The sequence below is a fragment of the Colias croceus genome, chromosome 2, assembly GCF_905220415.1.
Source record: "Colias croceus chromosome 2, ilColCroc2.1".
Classification (NCBI taxonomy): Eukaryota; Metazoa; Arthropoda; class Insecta; order Lepidoptera; family Pieridae; genus Colias; species Colias croceus.
Genome location: NC_059538.1, coordinates 8,871,891 through 8,896,338, shown reverse-complemented (window position 1 = coordinate 8,896,338; position 24,448 = coordinate 8,871,891). Strand labels below are relative to the sequence as shown.

Sequence of the window (24,448 nt, the reverse complement as noted above, 5' to 3'; positions counted from 1 at the left end):
TATAGTGTATCCTGCTCCAAAATGTATATTTTTCTCTGTTTTTCACAATATCCCTATCCTTTTCTATTCAATAATGATGTGTATTGCCATCTCATTCAGATATTTCGGACACGTTCAGAAATTTGAAATGTTGACTGCACAGTTGACTGTGTTTGTAACCACAGACTTTTTGTCGCTTATATAATTTTTATTTAGACGAAAGCTAAATAATAATTAATTTTAAGTACCTACATAATACATATTGCATCTATTTTAAATGGATTAAATTTTTAAGCAATATTGACCTATTGTATAATTTTAATGTTATTGCATTCACAAATGTTTAAATGCAGAATGTATGTATTTTTGAGGATTATGGAATACTAGTGGTCCACCCCGGCTTCGCCCGCTTCGCACATATTTCGCAATAAAAGGTAGCCTATGCCCTTTCTCGGGTATCAAAATATCTCCATACCAATTTTCATGCAAATTGGTTCAGTAGTTTAGGCGTGATTGAGTAACAGACAGACAGACAGAGTTACTTTCGCATTTATAATATTAATATTAGTAAGGATGTAATGCGTCCATGGGGTCCACAGTGGGTCCACATAATTTTATATGGAATGCACAAAAACTCCGTAATTTTTATTCAAATACCCTCGGAGCAAATACCGTTGTCACTTGTCACTTGTCAATAAAAACTAAATTAAGCATATGCATTTGACAGTTCAACGTTCAAACTTCAAGTTGGCAATTAGCGATAAATAATGCAATTATTATTAGTCGTTTTTTATATTTAATTCAAAACAAGAAATTCAGATGGAATTTATTGAGCTTATACTAATAAATAAATTAGATGGTGTCATTTTAAAATATCCTCATCATGACAATGTAGACGGAACTGTATGTATCACAGGCCATCATCTTATTTTAAGTTCAAGAAAAGAAGGCGTTCGAGAACTATGGGTAATTATTTGTTTATTTTCAGTTTTCAAAAGTTAGTTACTCCACACTTAACTCAATAAGATCCACTAAGCTATAGTTAGCTCTCCTGTTTTATGAAATTTATTCAATTGTACCTACATAATTTGAGTTTTAACTTTTATATATGACAAAGTAAATCTTGTTCACAGCTTCTTCACAAGAATATAGACTGTATAGAGAAAAAGGAAAACAAACTAAGTGGGGGTATAGTTCAAGGAGGCTCATTGTATTTGAAATGCAAGGATCTTAGAATATTTCAATTAGATATAAGTAGCACAACGGAACTGAATCTTGTTGCCCAGACCTTAGAGAATCTATCAAATCTACAAGACCCAAGCTTATTTTATCCATTCTTCTATAGACATATGCATCCTATTATGGAAAATGGATACACACTATACAGGTAAATAATAGTAATGAAATCATAAAAAATAAATCAGCTAAAAAATAAAATATATCAGCTGATAGATATTAAAAATAAATAACATACACAACAGATCAATATGAAATAATGAGTAATTGATACATCATAACATCCTTGCTTATCTGGTATTTTATTGTACATACATTACACACTGATAATATTCCTTCCTGTATGCTCACTCCCCCTTTTAGTAATCACAAAGTACAAAGGCTCAGTGATATTACTTTTTTGTCTGATTAATTTTTTTTTTTAATATTATATCTGCGATCAGTCCAGTCAGGTATAGACTGTAAGCGAATATGTTGAAGGCGCGTATAACTAACTAATCATCTTCTCTCTTTATTTACATTACTAGTATCATCCAAAGATCATACCTCTTATTTACAACCCTTGTATTAACTTCTGAACCGAGTGAGAATTTAATTTATATAACTACTTAGTGTTCTTACTTTTTGATGTAACTGTACTAGGCTTTCGTAACATCTGACAATTACGATAGTCATTCTTTATAATAAAAATTTAATCTAAAAGTAAATTAAAGTGGAACAAGCTACTTGTAAGCTTCATCTATACTAATATTATAAAGCTGAAGTTTTTTTTTGTTTGTTTGAACGGGCTAATCTCGGGAACTACTGGTCAGATTTGAAAAATTCTTTCAAGTTAGATAGCCCATTTATCGAGGGAGGCTATAAGCTATAATATATCATTACGCTAAGACCAACAGGGGCGGAGCCATGCTCGCGCACTTGTAGTTTAGATTTTTTCTATGAACTTTCATTCTTATCTAGTACTTTATTATAATTATCATTAAATTAATTAATGGTTAATGTTTCAGTATTGAAGGTGAATTCACGAAAGTGTTAGCAACAGAAGAATGGCGCATATCCCGTGTAAACCAACATTATACAGTCACACCCAGTTATCCAAAAGCAGTGGTGGTGCCAAAGGTTATAGATGACGAAACATTATTAGCTGCGGCAAGTTTCAGACAGGGTGGACGATTTCCTGTGCTCTCTTATAGGCATAATAATGGGGTATGTATCTTTTATATTTTTACTATGTTAATAACATACTTGTACATAAAAACTCACCTTGTTTGAATACAGAGTGATATAAAATAAAGAAGTAGGTAAATTACATCTTAAGATTCTTACTTTTTTGACTCATAATAATCCTGACTTTCCAAAACTATGTATTTAAAAAGTCAGATAAAAACTATTTAGAAACGACTTTTGTATGAATTTATTTATTTCAATAAATTATTAAGTTGCATTAATATGTGACATGATTATTATTTTATTCCAGGCGGTATTATTACGAGCGGGTCAACCTTTGTACGGGCCTAAACATAGGAGGTGCAAACCTGATGAACATATTCTCAATTCAGTTGTCAATGTTGGTATGAAAGGCATCATTTATGACTTAAGGAGCTCTAATTCAATATCACAGCAGCAAAATAAAGGTATTCATAAACATTTATTAATTATAAAAAATGTGTGCGTGTACTAGTGTACACACGTAAGAAGTCAAACTTCTATATGACCTTATTTTTCAAAAAATAGTTTACTATATGCAACTTTACAGAAATACGTCAAATCACGCGTGGTAGGGATAAGAAAAATATGGCGCGTAACGGAAAAATGTCACTCGTAACGAAAAAATGTTACACTAAATTTTATTCCAACCCGATGAAAGAAGTTTCACTTCAACAAGTAAATAGTTTTTTTTAAAGAAAATGTGTATTTCTAAATTTGGTGAATTAATAAAAAATCATATTGTGTATGGGGACGTTTAAGTATTACGTAACGCAATTTGGGGGATGGGGGGTGATTAAAAATCGTCTAAAATTACCTTCAAATACTACCAGAAGGAAAGTGTTAAAAAAATAAAAAAATACTTATGCTTACAGGGGGTGGTACAGAGAGTGCAGCGAATTACTCACAGTGGAGAATATACAATAGATCAATGGATGATGTTGATAATCAACAACAGTTATTGGAGAGCTTTTCCAAGTTAGTTGAAGGTAAAAAATACTTTATTTTCTAGATTAAATATTTTATTTTAACATGGATTTATGTCCATTGTCCTGAAATTGTGTTGGTCTAGGTACAGGTACATATAATTATTCCAATCACATCTTCCTGCTATATAGTTCGCATTTCGTATATATATTTTACTAGCTGCGCTCCGCGGTCTCACCCGCGTGGCTCCGCGCCTTCGTCGATGAAAGGGCTATCTAACACCGAAAGAATTTTTCAAATCGGACCAGTAGTTCCTGAGATTAGCGCGTTCAAATAAACAAACTCTTCAGCTTTATAATATTAGTATAGATTGGCTTTCCGTCCGCGGCTATGCCTGCTATACATGTGTGAATGTGTTGCAGTAGTTTTTAGTTTTTGAGTCTATCAAGATCAGATCTATACAGATGTGGCGGCTTTGTTTTTCAACCTGTCCTTATATTACTTAAATCAAATGTGTAAATCTATCTAATCAATGTATCTATAGAAACAACATAATTTACGTTAAATTTCTTTTCCAGCATGTCTAGACAAAGAAATATCATCAGATAAGTGGATATCAAGACTGGAATCATGCGGGTGGCCAGAATCAGTACGGAATTCTCTTCACACTGCTTGTATAATAGCACAACATATACATCATGTCAGTATGGAATATAAATAAGTCTTTGAAGCAATGGATTAATTTGATAAATGTATGGTCCCTAGTTTTAGGTTAGGTTGTTTTTATGGTACACTTAAATTGTCCTGGCTGCGTTCAGATTGTTTGTCCTACTATCAGTTTTGGATTAAAAATGTTGAATATGTTCATATCAATAGTAGAGACATGCTATGAAAACTTTAAATGTGTTGTTATTTTTAAAATGTCAATCTTTTCTTAAATTTATATAATAGTCTAAACTCTAAGGGAAATGCACTTTGTGTCGCCTAATTTATTTCTGCATATGTCTGATGCTTGAAAAACGTGTGTCTACTGTCTACTATGCTAGTAGTAGCCTTGCAAATACAAATGTCATGTAAATTGTTAAGATCTTTCCTTGGGTTATAAATCATGCGAGAGTCATTCCAACTTGGTATTAAATATTAAGTACATTTTATATTTTTATTGCAGAAAGGAGAACCGGTTTTAATACATGGTACGCGTGGAGAAGATGCAACATTGCTTGTCTGCTCTCTGGTACAAATTATATTGAGTCCCGATTGTCGCACTATCAGAGGGTGAGTATAAATCCTTATTCATGCTTCCTTACTATCCTTATTGTTTCGACCGTGGAAAATAAAAGTTAGCCTTACATATAAAGATGCATATTTTTGTGTCTGGGGATAAATATGCTAGAGAGTGAGTGGCTATTTAAAAAATACTGTTAAAGTTAAAGGTACTGTAATAAAAAAGTTAGTCAAAGCGAAATAGGATTTTATTTTTAATCAAATTTACAATTTATTATTACTATTGTGCATTTATTATTAAACTAGCTTCCGCCTGCGACTCCGTCCCCGCGGAAAAATTAAGAAAAATTAATTTTTTTTTTCTACGTATTTTTTTCAGGATAAAAATTATCCTATTTTATGCCCAGGATAATAAGGTATAATTAGACCAAGTTTCATCGAAATCGAACCGTTAGTTTTCACGTGATGCCTTCACATACAGACAGACAGACAGACAACATTTTTTTTAATCATGTATTCGGGTTTGATATCGATCCAGTAACACCCCCTGGTATTTATTTTTTCAATATTTTCAATGTACAGAATTGACCCTTCTACAGATTAATTATATGTATAGATTTTGTTTGTAGTCTTCAAGCGCTAATAGAGCGCGAGTGGCTAGGCGCCGGGCACCCGTTCGGCACTCGGCTGCGTTGCGGCCCGCACGCCACCGCAGCCCGCGCGGCTCCCACCTTCCCGCTGTTCCTAGACTGCGTGCGACAGTTCCTCGAGCAGTTCCCGTGCAGCTTTGAATACCGGCAGTCGTTCCTCATCACTCTCTTCGAGCACGCGTATGCAAGCCAGTTCGGTGAGTGTGTGTACTAGCGCCAATAGAGCGCGTGCGTACAAGCGGGGCACCAACCTTCCCGCTGTTCCTCGACTGCGTACGATAGTTCCTCTAGCAGTTCCCGTGCAGCTTCGAGTACAGGCAGTCGTTCCTCATCACGCTGTTCGAGCACGCGTATGCAAGCCAGTTCGGTGAGTGAGTATACTAGCGCCAATAGAGCGCGTGGGTACAAGCGGGGCACCAACCTTCCTTCCCACCAACGTCCTTTCGCGGGTAACAAAATATCTCCATACCAAATTTCATGCAAATTGGTTCAGTGGTTTAGGCGTGATTGAGTAACAGACAGACAGACAGACAGAGTTACTTTCGCATTTATAATATTAAGTATGGATTACTTACATGACACAATCTAACAGCTTGTTTCCGAATCTCGCAATAAAATCGTAATTAAAATCTAATACATTTTAAACAAATGGTGTTTATAGCAATGACTGTAACGTTGTCGTATAAAAATCGATTCATATAGTTTTTACTTTTGATTATAATAAATAACGTTTTAAAAGAGAAAGTCAGACATTAACATAATGTAACTTTATTTTTCCTTTAAAAAATTATTACTTACTAAACATCATTAAACATTTTACAGGTACATTCCTCTGCGACAGTGACCAAGAGCGCGAAACGCGCGGGGTCTATGAGCACACAACCAGTCTATGGTCATGGATCAACCAGCCAGATGAATTGACTACATATATCAATCCATTGTATGATCCCACGCCTAATGTTATATGGCCATCTGTTGCGCCCATGAGCTTCGTTATATGGGAAGGTAATTTGTTGTTTATAATCCTTATAACTGTGAAATTCGAAACCGATAACAAACATACGCCGTTTGCATGCTCACACACATACACACGCATACGCACATGCTCGCACACACATGTACATAAATCACCACTTATACCTGATTAATTTCTCCATATCTGTTCAATGATTCAAAATAGTATCCTAATAATATTATGTATGACTTTTCTTTAAAATATACTCATTCTCTTATGCTGTGCACTACATCTACAGAATGTCCCACTATTGGTATACTAAGCGCGAAGGGACTTGTTGTTTTGCATACACTGATCACGTAAAAAATACTTAAACAACAAAATTACGTCAAAAAATTGTTCCTAAATTTTTCCTGAAAATCCATGTTTTCTTCTCTAATGTGAGCATTTTGTCTATGAAAACATAATGTTAATAGATAGCTCACATGCTGGTGGTAAAGTCGGGCGGGTTGCTTGTTATGAGTGTACACATAGAGTTTTAAGAATTCATCTATTTGAAAAAAATGCGTCTGGAATTTTATAAGTATTTTTACGTACTCAGCGTATGCAAAACTATAACCTCATTTGAGCTTAGTATACCAACAGTGGGACACCCTGTATATATTTTTGGACTACCACTACCAATACCAATTTACAGAACTGTATCTCCGCTGGCTAGTACCGCAACACACGGAGGAACGCGAAGAGCAGTACAAGGTGATTCGAACAAGGGAACAACATATGCGATCGCAGGCGCAACAGTTGAGAAGGGAGTTACTTGATCTGGCCGCACAGTACTATAATAGAAGTGATAAATAGGAAAAAAAACAATTTAGATACAAGCTCGTAGTGTGTTATGAGCGAAAAATAGAAAAAAAAAAAAATGATTCAATTTAATTTTATTGAATGGCTCAGTAAATATTGGCTCTTAATTGAATATGATTATTGGTAAGCTTCATAATCTTATGCTATATTTTATCAGATAGTGGACGAAATGGGAATTTTAGTTATTTATTTTATTTTTACATAGTTTAGAAAAATAATTCTGTCTCGAATTTATTTATTTGTCTGAAAAACGATTGCGATTTTCATACAAATAATGTAGTCCCATTCCAATAGTGTCGTAGAAAATGTCTCGAAATATTAATATTCTGTGTCTTTTGTATGCAATATGCATAATATATGTAAAATATAATAATATATTGTAGATTTACAAGAGTCAAAGAGGTTTTTTGAGGATTTTTATTTAAATATACAATATAAATTTATCAAGGCAAACAATTATTTTATGACCTACGCAAAAGGTTCATTTAATATGATTTGTCTAACAGAAGGTAGTCTTATGAATTGATTTTTCTTAATATTAAATGAATCAATTAGTTTAGATTTTAATTAGCTTAACATTACGTTTATGTATTTTACATATACAAACATAGCTAAATATATATATCTGGTAAAATTTGTACGATCTCACCATTCAGTACTAAAGAAAAGAGGAAACTAGACATTCCCATTGACACTGAATGTTCTCTACATAGTTATTAAGAGCTAGCGCGCAAGAGCAACTTTTGTCTCCGCAACTATTTTGTCTCTCCCATCAACTCTATAGGAAGTTGCGTCGCTACGAGCGCACTTTCTTACTAGCCCATAGAGTTGATGGGAGAGACAAAATAGTTGCGGAGACAAAAGTTGCTCTTGCGCGCTAGCTCTGATATGTTTTAATAATGTAGGGCCAATTTATTTAATTTTATTCCTTTTTGTGCAATTTGATTCTTAGAAAAAAATATTTTCACATTCGTAATAGAGCTCATGACATTTATATATTTTTTTAAACATGAGAGTATCTAGTCGTTTAGAAGCTTATACCTGATAATGTAAAATCTAATTTATGAATATGATGTATTTCTTTTTATTTTTTTAAGTAGATTTTTTTGTATATTTAGTTCATCTTTTGTAGTCTTTCTAGTACTTAAAATATAAAAAGTACATTAGTGAATAAGAGTTACTGTGTATTTTGAAAACTTTAAATGTACACGCAATTTAAGAGCTCTCAGAAAAACGTTAATTAAAATTCAAAACTAAACTGCCAAAAGTGGACACCTATTTTATATTTGTGTTATATTATTAGCATTTAAATATTAAATAAAAAATTAAATGCAGTTGTCAAATATTAAATTAAAAAATGTGTGCGTGTAGGTACACACGTAAGAAGTGAAACTTCTTTATGACCTTATTTTTCAAAAAATAATTTACTATATGCAACTTTACAGAAATACGTCGAATCACGCGTTGTAGGGATAAGAAAAAGGTGGCGCGTAACGGAAAAATGTCACGCGTAATGAAAAAATGTTACGCTAAATTTTTTTTCCAACCCCGATAAAGAAGTTTCACTTCAATAATTGTAATGTATAAAACATTTTGAAAGGTTTTCATACAATATCATAAGGAAATATAGCTTGGCTTATAAATGTGAACTGAAACTTTGGCCTAATTGTTCAAAGGGTAAAATGTAAGCTAATAACTAATATAGAGTATATTAATATCAAATATATTTAGATAAGATAAGCGCTTTTTGTATTTTCTGTATAATTAAAAAAATATGTGTGTTGCTGTAACGTGGCTTGCGCAAATGGGGATCTGAAAAGAACTTCAATTTTTGGAAATTAATTACATATAGCTGATTATAACCGTTGCTGATAGCTGATATAATTTAAAACAGTTGCATAGCTTGCACAATGAACTTACGGTCTTACTAATAAAATGTTACCCATTCGCTATGCAATGGATTCGTTATTGCAATAACCTGTCTTGTTTTTATGATTAACGTTTCACGTGAGCAAGAGCAGGACACAGCTATGATAGAAAATGGTAGAAATGTATCCATTGTTTAACTTTTTATTAAGTAGTAAGGCCGTTAATAATTACTAACTAACAAAAATTGTGTATCTATAATTTTATTTAGTACTAGCTTCCGCCCGCGACTCCGTCCGCGCGGATGTCGGTCTTCGCGTGGATGGTTATTTCTCCATTTTGAGTACCTCTGTCAATAACATCTTATAAATATCTATTGGACCCAATTCCCAAATACGGCTAGGCCTATACGCAACGTGTGTTCGCGGTTCTACGGAACAACGTCTATGGATAAAACTGAAAAATTAAGATTAATTTTTTTCTACGTATTTTTCCAGGATAAAAAGTATCCTATTTTACGCCCAGGATAATAAGGTATAATTATACCAAGTTTCATCGAAATCGAACCGCTAGTTTTCACGTGATGCCTTCACATACAGACAGACAGACAGACAAAAATTTTTTTAATCACATATTTGGGTTTGGTATCGATCCAGTAACACCCCCTGGTATTTATTTTTTCAATATTTTCAATGTACAGAATTGACCCTTCTACAGATTTATTATATGTATAGATGCGAATGAAATAATTTTGGTAGAGGTGAGGCTACTGTATCTATGTGGCCGTGGCTTAGCAGAGGAAAGAAGAAAAAATGTATAGAAATACAGTGTTACTTGTAAAACACCAGCATCCTCGAAGGACAAGATGGCTAACATCTTAAGTAACAACATATTTTGTTCTACGACTTTTGGCATAACACAATAAATTATTTTTAATTGATTTTTTAAGCCTTTATTGTCTCCTAACATTTGTAAGTCTATGTTCTATTCATTATCGAAAGGACGACGCGACGCCCCCTTCCCCCTCTCCTTCGCTTCTTGTTTACGTAATTTTTGGGATGCGCGTAGAGTTAATAATATTCAAACGGAAAATTAAATTAATACCTATTTATTTTTGTATGAAAATAAAATCTTACAAATTATCAAAAGTCGTAGAACAAATGTTGTTACTTATAATGTTGCGAGGTTGCTGATGTTTTACAAGTAACCCTGTATATTATAACAGTCTTGTATGAATGCACTGGTAGACTGTTTATAAAGTTATTTTACTAATGAGAAAATTGTACAATAGAAATCTGATAGATAATAATTTAATAAATGTAGGGAAGCAAAAGGACATCTGTGGCTTATAAATCGCTATGATATCGATTACAGACTTTTTATTAAATTGATTCGGCTTAGGCTGAGGGCTATAATACTTACAATAATAATGCATTCTTTGTTTTACCTTGATAAGTTTAGAAAAAAAATCATGCGTTCATACCGTAATGTAGTTACCCTAAAAATTATGATGATGTAGCTCTTATAATATGTAATAATTAAACTTATAAAATATTAATAGATTCCTAAGATTTACGCGCGCTCTCTGAAACGCTGTCTTTTGTGGAATCTTTGTATGAGCATTCTAATTAGTTTAATATACGAGTATAATTAAATAATAAAGAGCATAGCTCCATATCATATAATTTATTGGCGTTAGACAATAGGACTGAGCATCGCCGAGAACAAAAAAAGTAATGATGTGTATTGTGTACATACATATATATGTTTTTGCAAATTGGGATTAAACAAATAAAGATTTTTTAATATTTTTTATTGTACTCGTCTATACTATTTACGAGGTTTTAAAAAGGTTTTTCTGGAATTTTAAATAACAACTGCATTTAGTCTAAAGGGTCCGGAAGTTTTCTTGTGTTTTTTGCTGTTTCATAATCGGCCTATGTATAGTCAAAGTTTGTAATACCAATTTTTTAATAACCCTTATACATTCTTTTTATTGTGTTAAGTCTTGATTATTTTAAAACCAAACGTATTGAAATGTACCAGTTAAATTTTGTATTTAGTGTAAAGGCAATTTTAATACATGATGTGCATTCATTTAAAAACGTAATTTTGTCAATTTGATATATTATTATGTAGATAAGAGCATATTTATTGTCAATTAAATTATCGCATTAAAACTTCTTTCTTTTATTCCTCACGTTTTCATAATTTTATTTTTTTCGGCTTTTTGCTAACAATAAGGCGCTAAAGAAAATGTAGGTAGGTACCTACAATCAATATTGAAAAAAAAAGCTTAAATAAAACCAATGAATAAAACCTGAAAACTTTTGCACTTTTTTTTTCTTCATTATCATCATGAGACCTTCCGTCCTCCGCTGGGTAGACAAGGATAACCTTTTTTTAAATAAAATATTAGATTTTTTTTAAAATTAATATCCCAAGCTTACTGATCCATCGAACATCAATTAGTGTATTTATGTTATGGCAATTTGCATGTACAGAATACTTACGTTATAACTTATAACACAAACACTGTTTAGCTAAATAAACTATCTGCGTTCTATAATAATTCATGCCGGCGGCACGGGATCACATGTTATATACCTAGATATAGACCAGTCAAAATAACTTTTTTGGTCATGTAGTGTTTATTTTTAAATAAATAATCACTTAATCAGCTTAAGTACCTACATGACATGGCATATGAGTCAGTAACTCAGTAACATAATATGCATGTAGTGGTAAAAACTAATTTGCAGAAAAAAGGCGTTCGCAACTACCTGTATATTGTTAATTGTTTTGCATCAAGCTGCATTAGTTTGAAATTATAGAATATTCATTCTGCTCACTTACATAACACGTTTATAAGTTCATTCGTTAATTAGTATTTTAAAATAGTTATGTCTGAAATTTTTGTGGTTCCCTCTAATTATTGTTAAAATGGTACAAAAAGGACGAAAAGTTTAAATGTATTAATACAAATATTCGATTGGAATAATTATTTCAAAATATTTATTGATAATTTTATTGGTGGGGAGGTAGTTATTATACCGTGGTAGATTTTATTATAATTATTATATAATTATATACACTTCATTTACATAATTTAAGAAACAATCTTAAAAAAATCACTGACAATGTTATAATGTAATACAATAAACAATCTATTCTTACTAGGTACTCTATCAAAGGTTAGATTTTAATTTACATATTTTATTTATTTGAATTCATGAACCGTAAAACGTTACTTCATAAAGTATTGCGCCTTTCTATTTTCACTTAGCATCACGCCACTGCAAGAAAGTGCAACGAACTATCCAAATTATTATCGACAGCTTCATAGAGAGGAAAAAGTAATCTATGTAAATACAAGTAAATTTGAAATGTAATAGTAAAATATAAAACGATAGGTTTCGTCGGCAGCGGTGCGTTCGGGGATTGTAATGATGCGGTTGGCGTAATAACCCTCAGTCGTTCACCTCGTCATTGTTATTGTGTTTTTGTACCAGAGGCCCCAGAAAGTTATTTATTATCTGAATAACGCAGGCAAAATGAGACGTGGATCACTGTGTAGCGTTATTTATGAAGAAGCAGTTTTTATTCAAGATCTTCGGCTACAGTGGTATTAAAAACGTCTGCCCTTATTGCCTGAGGTAGTTTGGCGGCATAGAAACCGCTTTGTATTGTTGAAATTTGAAGGCCACGTTGTGATTAATAGCATTGTAATATTTTAGGATTTAGGCTTTTGTTTAGTGATTGCTTTGACGTTGATGTTATGAAATCCTGGAGATCTTAGAAAGTTCACGGGTTTTTACCTTATGGGGGTATTTACCATTTATACCTTCTTGTGGTACTATAATAAAAAATGTTTAATCGTTGTGCCTTTGAAAGGTGCATTTAATTCATATAACTTTAACATTAAAATATTACCTAAAGCATAATAATTAATTATATGAATTCTTATGTTGACTATTACTAGTTTTCCAAGAACTTGACAACTTCCTGCCGCGCAAAAACGCTATTATAGGGTAATTGCGCTGGTTTGCCGTCCAGCTTCTGTTTTCGTCCATTTGACTGACCTGCTACAATCACGTGCGTAAAACTTGAATACAAACCTACCTTCCCGCGCAAGTTTGCACTTTTTACGGTCCATAATGTTTAAGCAACAGTACTATCAACATTAAAATTTGATTTGACAAGAAGAGAGTTCAAAAAATTAACGTAAATGTGGCCGCTTCGCATACGTGCCTTGCAGATGTCATCGCGCGAGAGAAAAATTTGCCGGCGAGAAAAGTTCATGGTAAGGTAAATCACTGTTTTAGCTAGTTTACGTAATGTTTTTGGTACGTATGTTTATTTATAAGCATAATAAACGCAATTATAAGTGTTTATCATACATTTTTATAATACTCTTCGAAATATTAAGTGGACGGATACTAGGTTACCAAATTCTCAAAATATTTGGTTTTCGTCCAAGTGGACGGAAACTCAAACAGCTACGTGAATATTTGTTAGGGTCATTTTACTTTATCGGACCTTTAAAATACTGAATAGTTTCTCCCGAAGTGATCTTTATTGCTATTAGTTTAGTTTTTTTGGTTTCCGTCCACTGCTATGTCAGTGCTGCCAAAATAAAAAAATATTTAAAGAAGTGGACGAAAACTAAATTTAGCTTTAAATGTTTTAGTTTTCGTCCATGAATGAGTATTGGAGTATCCAAAAATTAAATATAGCCATTCTTTTGCATTACTTTTCGTCTATTTTTACGTATTGAAAAGTTTTCTATTCAGTATCTTCCTTATAAATAATTGGTGAGGGCCAGAGTGTTGTAGGTACCTAATATTGTCATTCATTCAGTCATGTATCATTCTCCTTATGTGAAGTAGAGTCAATTATTCGTAGCATAAATGGGGGTAGGTCAGACATAATACACTGTATTTTTCTTGATTATCATTCACTTGAGTATCATCTTTTATTCTAGGTCTGTTTTGCCAATGCAGTATTTTTTTATTATACTTACTCAACGTATCCTCAGAAAGATCTTATTGTTTTTAGATGGCCTCGAAGGAGTCTAAGAAATCTAGAAAAAATAGACGCTGCGTACACTGAAGATTCTGTAGCTAAAACTTATTATTATGGCTGTGTGTTTATAGTACGTTTCATTTGATAAACAAAGTATTAGAATGAAAATTTTTGTTGTTAGAATGAATATTTCTGTTTTTTGATGTTATTTCTTAGTCCTGTAATTATTACTTGTTTCATTTACATTGTAAGGAACGCATTCCTTTCTACGAACTTCTTATTACAAATGATTATACAGTCATCACTAACGCCTATAAGGACTGCCAAGTGCTACATAGATCTCAGTGTTGACTAGTTATATTGATTATTATTAGTAAAACCACAAGTAAAACTAAGCCTGGGTAGTGAGAAATTGTAATGTTAATTAAATAAACGTATATATTTACCTGTAATTGATTTTAAACTTAATAGTTGACCTACCCTCCTTTTTCTACACGGTGGTCGAAAACTAGCTTACACTAGGACGAAAACCAGTTTTTTTGGACGAAAACTAGCATTTACCCTACTTTTGCAGAAAATAATTTAAATAAAAAGATACATCAAAATGATTTATTTTCCCTTAATATTATCTTAAAGAAGACTATATAAGGACTTAAAAAAAAAATTATATGTTTAAGGAAGGGTGCTCCAAAATATTTATTTCGTATCACAAAGTTGGCAACTCCTATAATTGGACGAAAATCAGCGCAATGACCCTATAATGGAGAAGTTTTCCAAGAAACATAAGATGTTCATCCTCTGTTATAAGCATTTTCTAATGGGAATCCCAGTAGGTACCTAGCACCTTTAAATATTATCCTTTAGTTTTTACTTAACATCACGCCTGCTATCTCGTGTTGATAAATCTGCTTTAAATTGCGATGTAATTTTTATTTCTACTAGGCTTGATGGGTTCTACACGATTCTTATAGTGGTGAACTCTTTTTTGATACTAATAAATGTAGGTAGTAAATACCCTGTACTTTCCCTGTACCAATAGATATTTAAGAATTACATCATAAATCGTTGGAATAATTTAAGAGTTAATCCAAAACTAATAGTTAGGTACCTTATACCTAGTTGGTCTGTAAGAAATCGGTTCAAATATTTTTCACACAATCTCCGTAATTGTATACAACTTTGTTTTGTAACGGTACAAACTATTAAATTATTATTTTTTCTTTTCTATTTCTCAAGACTATTGTACCTTTTGACTTCTAACAAAGAATGCCACGCCTCCCCCTATACCCGTTCCTTTGTTACTTCCAGAAAGCAATAATTGTTTATCAAGATTGAGGTTTCATGTTTAAACATTAGAGCAAGCAAGGGGAAATTAGTTTTATGTTTATTTCTTTATAGTACTGTAGCTCACCCGGCCTGCGATCTACTCTATTTGCCTTATTAGGAGATGAAGTTTCGCAAAATTCCTTATCTGAGATAACTTTTAAATTAATGATACCTACATAAACAATTTAGAACATCCGAAACCAGTTGTTTCATCTTTGTCTGTTATGTTCGTAAGACATTATCTAATAATTAAATATGTATGTATTGTTAATTGATATGCATACGCGAATAATACCTATATATACCTACTCGTACGTGGTACATACTTAACTACAAGAATTGAAAACAAAAAATCGATTGTGATGTTCTTTGTTTAATTTTAACACCAGTCAATTCAAAGTCTTAGTATAACCTGAGAAACCTACACCAACTGGCAGGACCCTAAGCTTAGCCGCTTAGGTACTATTTCCTTCACGTTTTTACTTATTTATGGCCGCGCGGTCTTACCCGAGGCGGTATTAACGGTCCTTGTCTACATACAACAATGCTGAGGATTGTCCATCATCCTAGATTTACTTCTTAATAAATGCGGGAACGGTATTGTAAGGTAGGTATGTAAACAGCAGACTCGTTAGTTGGCACCGCAGTATTTCATATGGATTATACAATTATCTTCCAAACATATTTGCTTGTTTCGTAGAACAGTTTTATATGTTGTAACCAAAAGAAAATGCAATTAATATCTAGCATAATCCTTTTAAAATATTCTCGGTATAGAGCCAGATAATAAATTGCTACTTGCTAGAGCTCTATCTGAATTCTAATCGTTTATTCGTAGGCAGTGAACATATAAATATACTGAATGAGGAAATATACTTACACGTCAACAATAATGTAATCAAATAACGCAAACCCACAACATATAATAATATTCAAACAAGGGAAACAGGCAATTCTATGAAATAAGACCTCTCACTATGATTGATAGGTAACTACGTTATGGTGAAAATTTGAGCCATAAACAATTTCAGAGCGAACCCCTGAAGGAAATACAGATTGCGGTACAAGTACAAAGGTTAAAGTTCGCGACTTGTATCTAGTATATCTAACAGGGCTATTGTGCTTTCTCCTAGCCGACCGCACGCTCAGATACTGAGATTGTAATGGAGACCTCTTATCTCCCTTACAATCTGTTTTACTTACGTGAAGTTTAGCAGAAATATAAATAAATACCGTAACGCTGGCATTTGGAATAATTCGCTATTCCAACTCAGTCGCCTGTAGATCCTAGAAACCTTTACCTGCTCAGTAGAGAACTGGCCTTCGCCTGTAATAATATCATATCCAGAATCCATGATGATTATCAAATTGCTCTATATTGTCTTGCAATCATTGACTATATAATATTTTATAAAGTTTCAGCTGGTATTTTCAATAAGAAATATAAAATATAATAAAACAGACTTTCCTACCTATATTTCTGAATAAAACACGATCATGCTCTTTTCCTTGATAGGCAAAGTTTATAGTACCTAACTACTGCCCAACCGCAATTATTGTGCCAGATATAATCTAGTTCTGAACATACAATTAAGCTGTCTTCGTAATCTGTAAATGGTATTATTTACTTCCAATCGAAGAAATATTCTTCTATTTATTATAGGTATTCTAAAGTTGTATATAATAACAATACTTGAAGTGAGGCTCAATGGTGTTGTAAATGTATCACACTTATCATGAAATAATATTACTATTATTATTGGACAGGGTTGTATTGATCAACTCAAAAGTACTTAGGTACAGTTTACTTAAATTTCACTATAGATCAGAAATAAGCCATCTCAACTTTTGACGAGGTTACATTTTTTCAGAGAGAAGACAAGCGAGAGACAATTATTTCAAACAGAGTTTGAAATTGTACCCTACGCATTTAAAATACTTACCTACAGACTATTAGAAAAAAATAGTTTGAATGGATGTTTTCATAAATATTTTTATTCATTGTTGTTGTTGTTTTAAATACCTCTTCAGACACATGGCATATAGTTAAGTAAGTTATAAATATTGTGTCGTGATTTGTGTGTTGAATCCGGAGGCACACAACTGCAGGGTAATAAAAAAGAAAATGAATAATATAACCAAATTAAAATGATTACAGAGCCAACAAGTTATAATAGAAAATGACTGTTTCAATGGTTGTAATGATTTCTATTAGTCTGCGTCGAGTAAAACCGTTACGCTCGCGATGACGACGCAACGCCTCCTGCCTTCCGGCTTTTGTATCTAGAGGTAATTAAATATTGTTTACAAAGTGTTATTTTGTTCGCTAAGATACAGCTAAGGTACACGTAGGTAGTAGGTACTGCGAAGTTATGATTTATTGTGTTTGAACGGCATGAGAATCATGTAATTTCGAAACTTTCATCATGTTTGAAAAAGAGAAAAAAGTTCAGGAACCATATTAGATACGTATACTTTGGTATGTTCTATTGGAACTTGTTTGACCTAGGCAAAACTATTTTTACCAGAAATCAGCTAGTATAAAATTATATTAAAGTTTGCCCCAGGTCTTGAATGTCTAACAATCTAGATATTACAAATAAAATCACATTTTCAGTGACATTCAAATTTTTCTTCTTCTCCTTCATTACGAATTTACGAATACCTGATTCAAGAAGAATTTGCAATATTAGGAGGATATAAAAAATATAAAGATTTTACGTACCCGGAACTAACAGAGTATAGAATCTAAATCTTTAGAAAGCTCTAGACGCTAGAGCCCTAGAGTACGAATTGTAGAAATAGAATAAACGTAAAAAATCGGACAGGTATTATTGTATGCTCCCTAATCAAATTTATTTTAAGTTAAAAACAAGATGCTTAACGCTTATCTATACAAATATTATAAAGAGGAAAGGTTTGATTTTTTGTTTGTTTGTTTGTATGAATTGAATAGGCTCCGAAACTACTTGGCAGATTTGAAAAATTCTTTCACCATTCGAAAGCTACATTATCCACGAGTAACATAGGCTAGGTTTTATCCCTGAAATCCCACGGGAACGGGAACTATGCGGGTTTTTCTTTGAAAACGCGGGCGAAGCCGCGGGCGGAAAGCTAGTAAATTATAATGTAAGTAGCTACAACACCATACAAGCTTGTGTAATTTTAGGACTTATTTCAAATTGTAATTAACGTATTCAAATAAAAGAAAATATACATATATAGCCACTAGTACATACGTATAATATTATTTACCGATACATTCATAGTTCATACATCAACTGACGTAATGAAATATTATGAAATAATGTACGAATAGAATACATATATGGCAAAGTTTCTTGTTACTATGCAGATCAAAATAAAAAATATATAAAAAAAGGTTCCGGTCTTGAGAGAACGGGTATTGCTAGCGGCGCCTTTATAATATTTTAATTACGTTATGAACATTACAAGAATGTGTTATAAAGATAATTATATTTTCGATGTTCTAGGTCACAGACACCCGCATACTACATATCCTGTTACAGTGAAACTTTTAATGTTTACGGTAGGTAGAGGTGAAATTTTTTACAGGGTATGAAACTTTTTTGTTGCAAAAATTTCTTTATTATTGTATGTTAATATAATATATATGTATAGAAAAGAAATATATGAATATATGAATAGAAATTTCAATATATTTACATTATAGATACATACACTTTTAAATATTTGTTATGTATCAGGTAAATTATTTGTAAGGTTTTTGAATACATACTACGATGCGCAAGCGCCAGTCAACACTACACCCACACTACACCACTAATTGATAATCTCTGATACCTAATAGGCTTTTTAAACTTCTTGACGAACATTTTCATACTATATATTACCTATGTCTTACTATTTGTCATATTACCTGACAGATAAGCTAAAGAATATAATATAGGGTATATCCTGATTTATACAGGTTCAAACTGGATCCAAATATCCAGTTTGGACACAGGTCCAAACTGTATACAGATACATATTCATTTTGTAAATAATATCAGAATCTCTTTGGTTTTGTAAGCAATTTATCATCTGGCAATATTGGCACAGATTATATTCGATGTGAAATTGACCTTAAATCTTTAGCATACAAACAATACCGTTCCATATCTCTTAAGTAATAGATTGTCTTTGTGTTAAAGGTCTTAGATAGGGCTTTAAATGACATTTAGAGAATTTCCTAATGGCTCGCTAGCCAGGTAAATATTTGTGGTACGCTTTATACCTATGCGATAGGAAATAAATAAACTATACGCTCATTTGTCATTATTATAAAATATATTGTACAGGGTCTACTTTAAACTCAATTCATACTCATACATACGTGTTTTATATACTAAAGATATAAAATATTAAATTATCAATATAAAATACGTCAAAATATTGCCCCATACTGGCCATAGCAACAAGGAGCATACATTTAATTACGTGTCAACTTTGAAAATAATCTGCGTTCTCGTGTTACCCTTTAAGGTTCAAATTTTATCACATCCTTTTCGACGCAAGTGATCTTTACTTGGCATTAAGTATAGTATAACATATAACATCTAAAGTCCAAAGCTATGTTATTTGAATATTGAAGATAAACAATTTGAATTATAATTGTTTTCATAGACTGTAACTAAATTATATACCTACCTATCATATTATATATAATATATCCATTTTTCTATAGGTAGTAATAGATATAACATTATGGAACACGATATAATAACGATAGTTTGCCTAATTAGCATTTTTTATTTAGGTAAACCTACCCTTTAAGTGACATAGCAATTTCATGAAACTTTTTTTTTCTATTCCTTCACTGTTATTTTTTTTTTGGGTGTAGGTAAGGGTTAAACTTCCAACAAATGGCTTTTGGACACCTGAGCTAATTTTATTAATATTATATTAAAAATTCACCGAATTTCGTCGCAACTTGATACACGATTCCGGTGGTCGTGGACGTTTCGCGTGGATATTGTGAAATATCAGTGAAATCATTATTATTAAATTTTATGCTCGAATAAATTAAAAATATCTAAATGAAAAAGCTTTATCACAAATGTGATGTGTGTGAGTGATTTCGAAAAATACAATGAAGTTTAAATTTATAAAGAATAGAAAAAAAAAGATCACGAGGCGGGACTCGAACCCTTTTTATAAATTTATATTTATAAAGCATTTGAATGCCATAAAACCAAAAATATAAATTCTACAATGAAGTTTTCACAAAATCGTTTTATTACAAGTGTGGTTATATAGATATAAAGGATTAATTATTTTATTATTTTATATTTAACTATCATATTAGACTGAAGAAAACCATATTCACTTCGTTCGATTTAACATTATTGGATTTACATCTTTGTACATATATAAATTAAGAAAGATGTACACAAAATATCTTCTCTATCATTTGTTTTAAATAGTAAAGTAGATAATATCTAACCCATTTAATTTCATGATTAATTAATTCTCACTTTATAAAGTAAAAATAACTTTCTTGTGTAAAGTTAAAGTAGGTAGGTAATAAAAAGCGCATAATAGCTTATAACTTATTATATTGTTACATTTCATCTTTAATTAAATAAACTCGTGTAGGAAAAGTTTAATGTTTATAACAGCAGTTTTGTAAGAACTAGCGCGCAAGAGCAACTTTTGTCTCCGCAACTATTTTGTCTCTCCCATCAACTCTATAAGGGGAGCTGCGTCGCGTCGCTACGTGCGCGCACTTTCTTACTAGCCCAGAGTTTATTTATGGGAGAGACAAAATAGTAGCGGAGACAAAAGTTGCTCTTGCGCGCTAGCTCTAATGGTAATTTTTTAAGTAGGTAATGAGTTTTTGTTTACTTTTATCTTTTGTTGAAAGTGAATGTGACTGTTGCAATTTAACCAACATTAATTGAGTTAAGCATTTTACTAATAAACGTAAAATAACATACTAATATACATATAGGATGGTATAATACCCATCGATAAATCAATATATCTATTCGGTAACAATTTGATAATCACTAAAGCCGAATATAAGAATTTTGCCTTTGTCTGTATTGTTATGTTAAACCTGAAAAACATGATACGACCATAGATTTTCAGAACCGTACATTTCTAACCGTGTTTACTACCGTTTTTAATAGAGCTTGAAATCCAGACGTCGATAAATCTAATCCTCCAATTGCATTCCAATATTCGTCTAGATTCTAGAACATAGATAGTTTGTAACATAAAGCCAATTTAGACAGTTTAACATTTTGTTTCTATATTTAAATCCAACCATAAATAATTTTATATCCATTTAAAGCGCTCGCGTGTTCCAGCAAGCTGTTGGACTGGCCAAGGAAATTTGAGCCCATCACTGGCGTCCATTCGATTCGTATTAACGCTCAAGTAATGTAACAAATAAAGGGGAGGTCGATGGCCGAAGCGAGGCAGTCACACGAACACAGCAAAGTCTACTTCTCTCACAAAAGAAGTAGTTAATATTAGAGCTTGTTCCTCCACAAGTGTCATTAGTAGCGGCACAAATCTTCGGAGTCATTCCACGCTCCTTCTATTTGTCAGAAGCAAAAAGTGCCTTGTCCACAATAATTACGAGACCGGCTTTCGAGAGCGCTCATAATTCGTCATGTTCTGGTCGGTCGCGCGTTTCTGTACGCGTTCGTAATTTGACATTTCCCGCCTAGACAGAGCGCGGGAAGCGTTGTGTTTCCCAAATAATGGAAAGGGTAAATTGCTTGACAATCACAAAGCTCTATTCGAAAGCATTATGTAAGTACTGACAATACTTTATGTTTTTGGTTACAGTTAAGTTCATTAAATGTTTGTTATAAAGCTTATTGATAATTAAAAACATCTCATATAAACTATAAACTATATACCTAACACTATCCAACAAGACAAAAATTTAAAACATTATCTGGGCTACTCAAATAAAAGTATTGACGAAGCGAAGCAAATGCAATGAAGGAGAAAATGTCAGTTCAATGACCACAGAAACATTATATAAAACGATTGATTGATACTTATTATTTCAATTCGACAAACGTTTAATTATAAATTGTGATTAACTTGAGATAGATATTACCGCAACTTTTACTTTGCAACAACGCAAAATAGTTACTGGCCATTAAAATTTAATTTATGAGTTTAAGTGACAATTAATTATTATACACGAAAACGCACTATCAGTTGGTTATGGACTTTCCGACATCATTCGAGTTACCTATATTATAAGTATCACTACTTCTAGATATCTTCTGTATAGCTTTTTTGAAAACATGACAACATACGACAGAAATGTTAAATAGGCTAGCAGTAACTTTATTAGTCAGTGAAAGTGGCCCTTAATATAACTGTTTGTATGCCTCATAGAACAACAAGATCCAATCAATATGAGCATTGAGCATACATAATATGTACCTATATTATTTCCTATAATGAACACCTATAAAGATAATATAAAGACGTATAGGATGGATGGAGAACCACTTCTAAGGAAGGTTCCTAGTTTCCTACCATTTTCCTACCTACATATAATCAGACAATATCAAAAGTAAAATTCCGATAGAAGCCTTCAACGTGCTATTTATAGATATCTACGCTTCAACTTATCAAACTCACAGCAGATGCAGCATAAGTCCGAAGTCGCAAAACCAAGATCCACACACTATTTTTATAAGCGTGCCTTTTACGGAACGCGTGACTAATTATAGCAAAAACAAATGTGGGAAATCTCGTTTTAAATTAAAATAAGTGGAATCTGGATGTGTGAGAATATAGAATGATGAGGGTACTCGGCCTAATTGCATAGTTTAAGGGTTGATAAGCTTGTGAAATGAGCCCGCAGACGGTAGAACGCCACGTGCCGGGATGCGGGCCCACGCGCTCACATGATTTAAAACCTTTTGGTTAAAATAAAAACGTCAGCACACTGATTGAAACGTATTAATTTACTAGTGGCTTTTTATGGCGGTAATGATGCAATAGTGTACATAAATCAACTCATAGTTTATTATTACGTCGGAATTTATAAACATCGTATAATGTGTTGACAATATTGTTTGGTTCAAAACCTAATGCACTTGGATATTTAAAGAACTAAATTTATTTATTTGAATCATCAGTTTACATTAATTGTATTAACTAAATAATTAATTAATAAAATAATTACACCTGACGTACAAGCGTGGCGTAAAAAAGGAATCCCTCTATACACTTTACACCCTCATCTATGGAGAGAAAGCAGCAAATAGCAATAGGAAACTGTTACATCAAATGTGTAGGTAAATACCAAAGTTCCTGAAGTACATCATACATAAGGCTCAACATAATAATAAGTGTTAGATACACATACATACATTCATACTCAGATGTTATTTCATAAGAAAAATATTTTTATCACATCTTACACAGAGATTTAATATTCTTTAGCTATTCAATAAATGTATTAGTTCTTATAAAAATAACGTCATACAGAAATTCTACAAATGCAGTTACCTATACTTGTACACTAACAAAGCTCGTAAGTCCAGTTTTGTTTTATGAGCATAAATAGGTAATTATATCGGAATTGTCCATACCCAGTAAGGTGTAATAACTCTATGTTATACTTACTATGAGACTATGAGTATGTATTGAGTATGGCATTTAAAGACGGTATAAAAACAACTATTATTAATTATCTAGCGTCTTTGACACTCTCTGGATATTAGAACTAAGAAGTCAGATAAAATGAGATCAACCAGTTTTTCCATTGAAGCGCGTAGGAAGGACAAATCTGTGGCCAATCCATCAAACTTTCGTTGTTTTTCAGATACATGCTTGGTTTATAGAAACGTAAAAAACGTTTTGTACTTATACTGGAAAATTTGCAAAAACGTTGGTTCAATCAATAATTAAAATAATTTAGGAACTTGTATTGATATGAGTAGGTAGATACCATAGTAGATACCTATTGATTAAAATTGTCTACTGAAAATGACCTTGTAAGTGACCGCCAGTTGTTACTTGTTATCCAATCAGTGTTAAAACACATGAACGACAAGCTCTCGTGCCCGTGAGATTGTAAAACGACTGAGTAGAACTCGTAAACCAATTTATGTATTTGTTTCTACGCTATTCTTACAAAGACATGACCATTTATTCGTGAACCTTGACAGAGAGCAATGTACGT

At 32.3% G+C, this 24,448-nt stretch overlaps 1 protein-coding gene across 1 annotated transcript; it reads left to right on the top strand.

The window, feature by feature from the left end:
- The first annotated feature begins 718 nt into the window (after window positions 1–718).
- LOC123698581 (myotubularin-related protein 9) lies at window positions 719–7,832 on the top strand. Its single transcript, XM_045645262.1, has 10 exons — window positions 719–945; window positions 1,113–1,366; window positions 2,223–2,421; window positions 2,693–2,849; window positions 3,297–3,410; window positions 3,927–4,048; window positions 4,517–4,623; window positions 5,202–5,419; window positions 6,045–6,227; window positions 6,875–7,832. The coding sequence occupies exons 1-10, from the start codon at window positions 799–801 to the stop codon at window positions 7,033–7,035; spliced, it is 1,662 nt and encodes a 553-aa protein (XP_045501218.1). The 5' UTR covers window positions 719–798; the 3' UTR covers window positions 7,036–7,832.
- The last annotated feature ends 16,616 nt before the right edge of the window (window positions 7,833–24,448 follow it).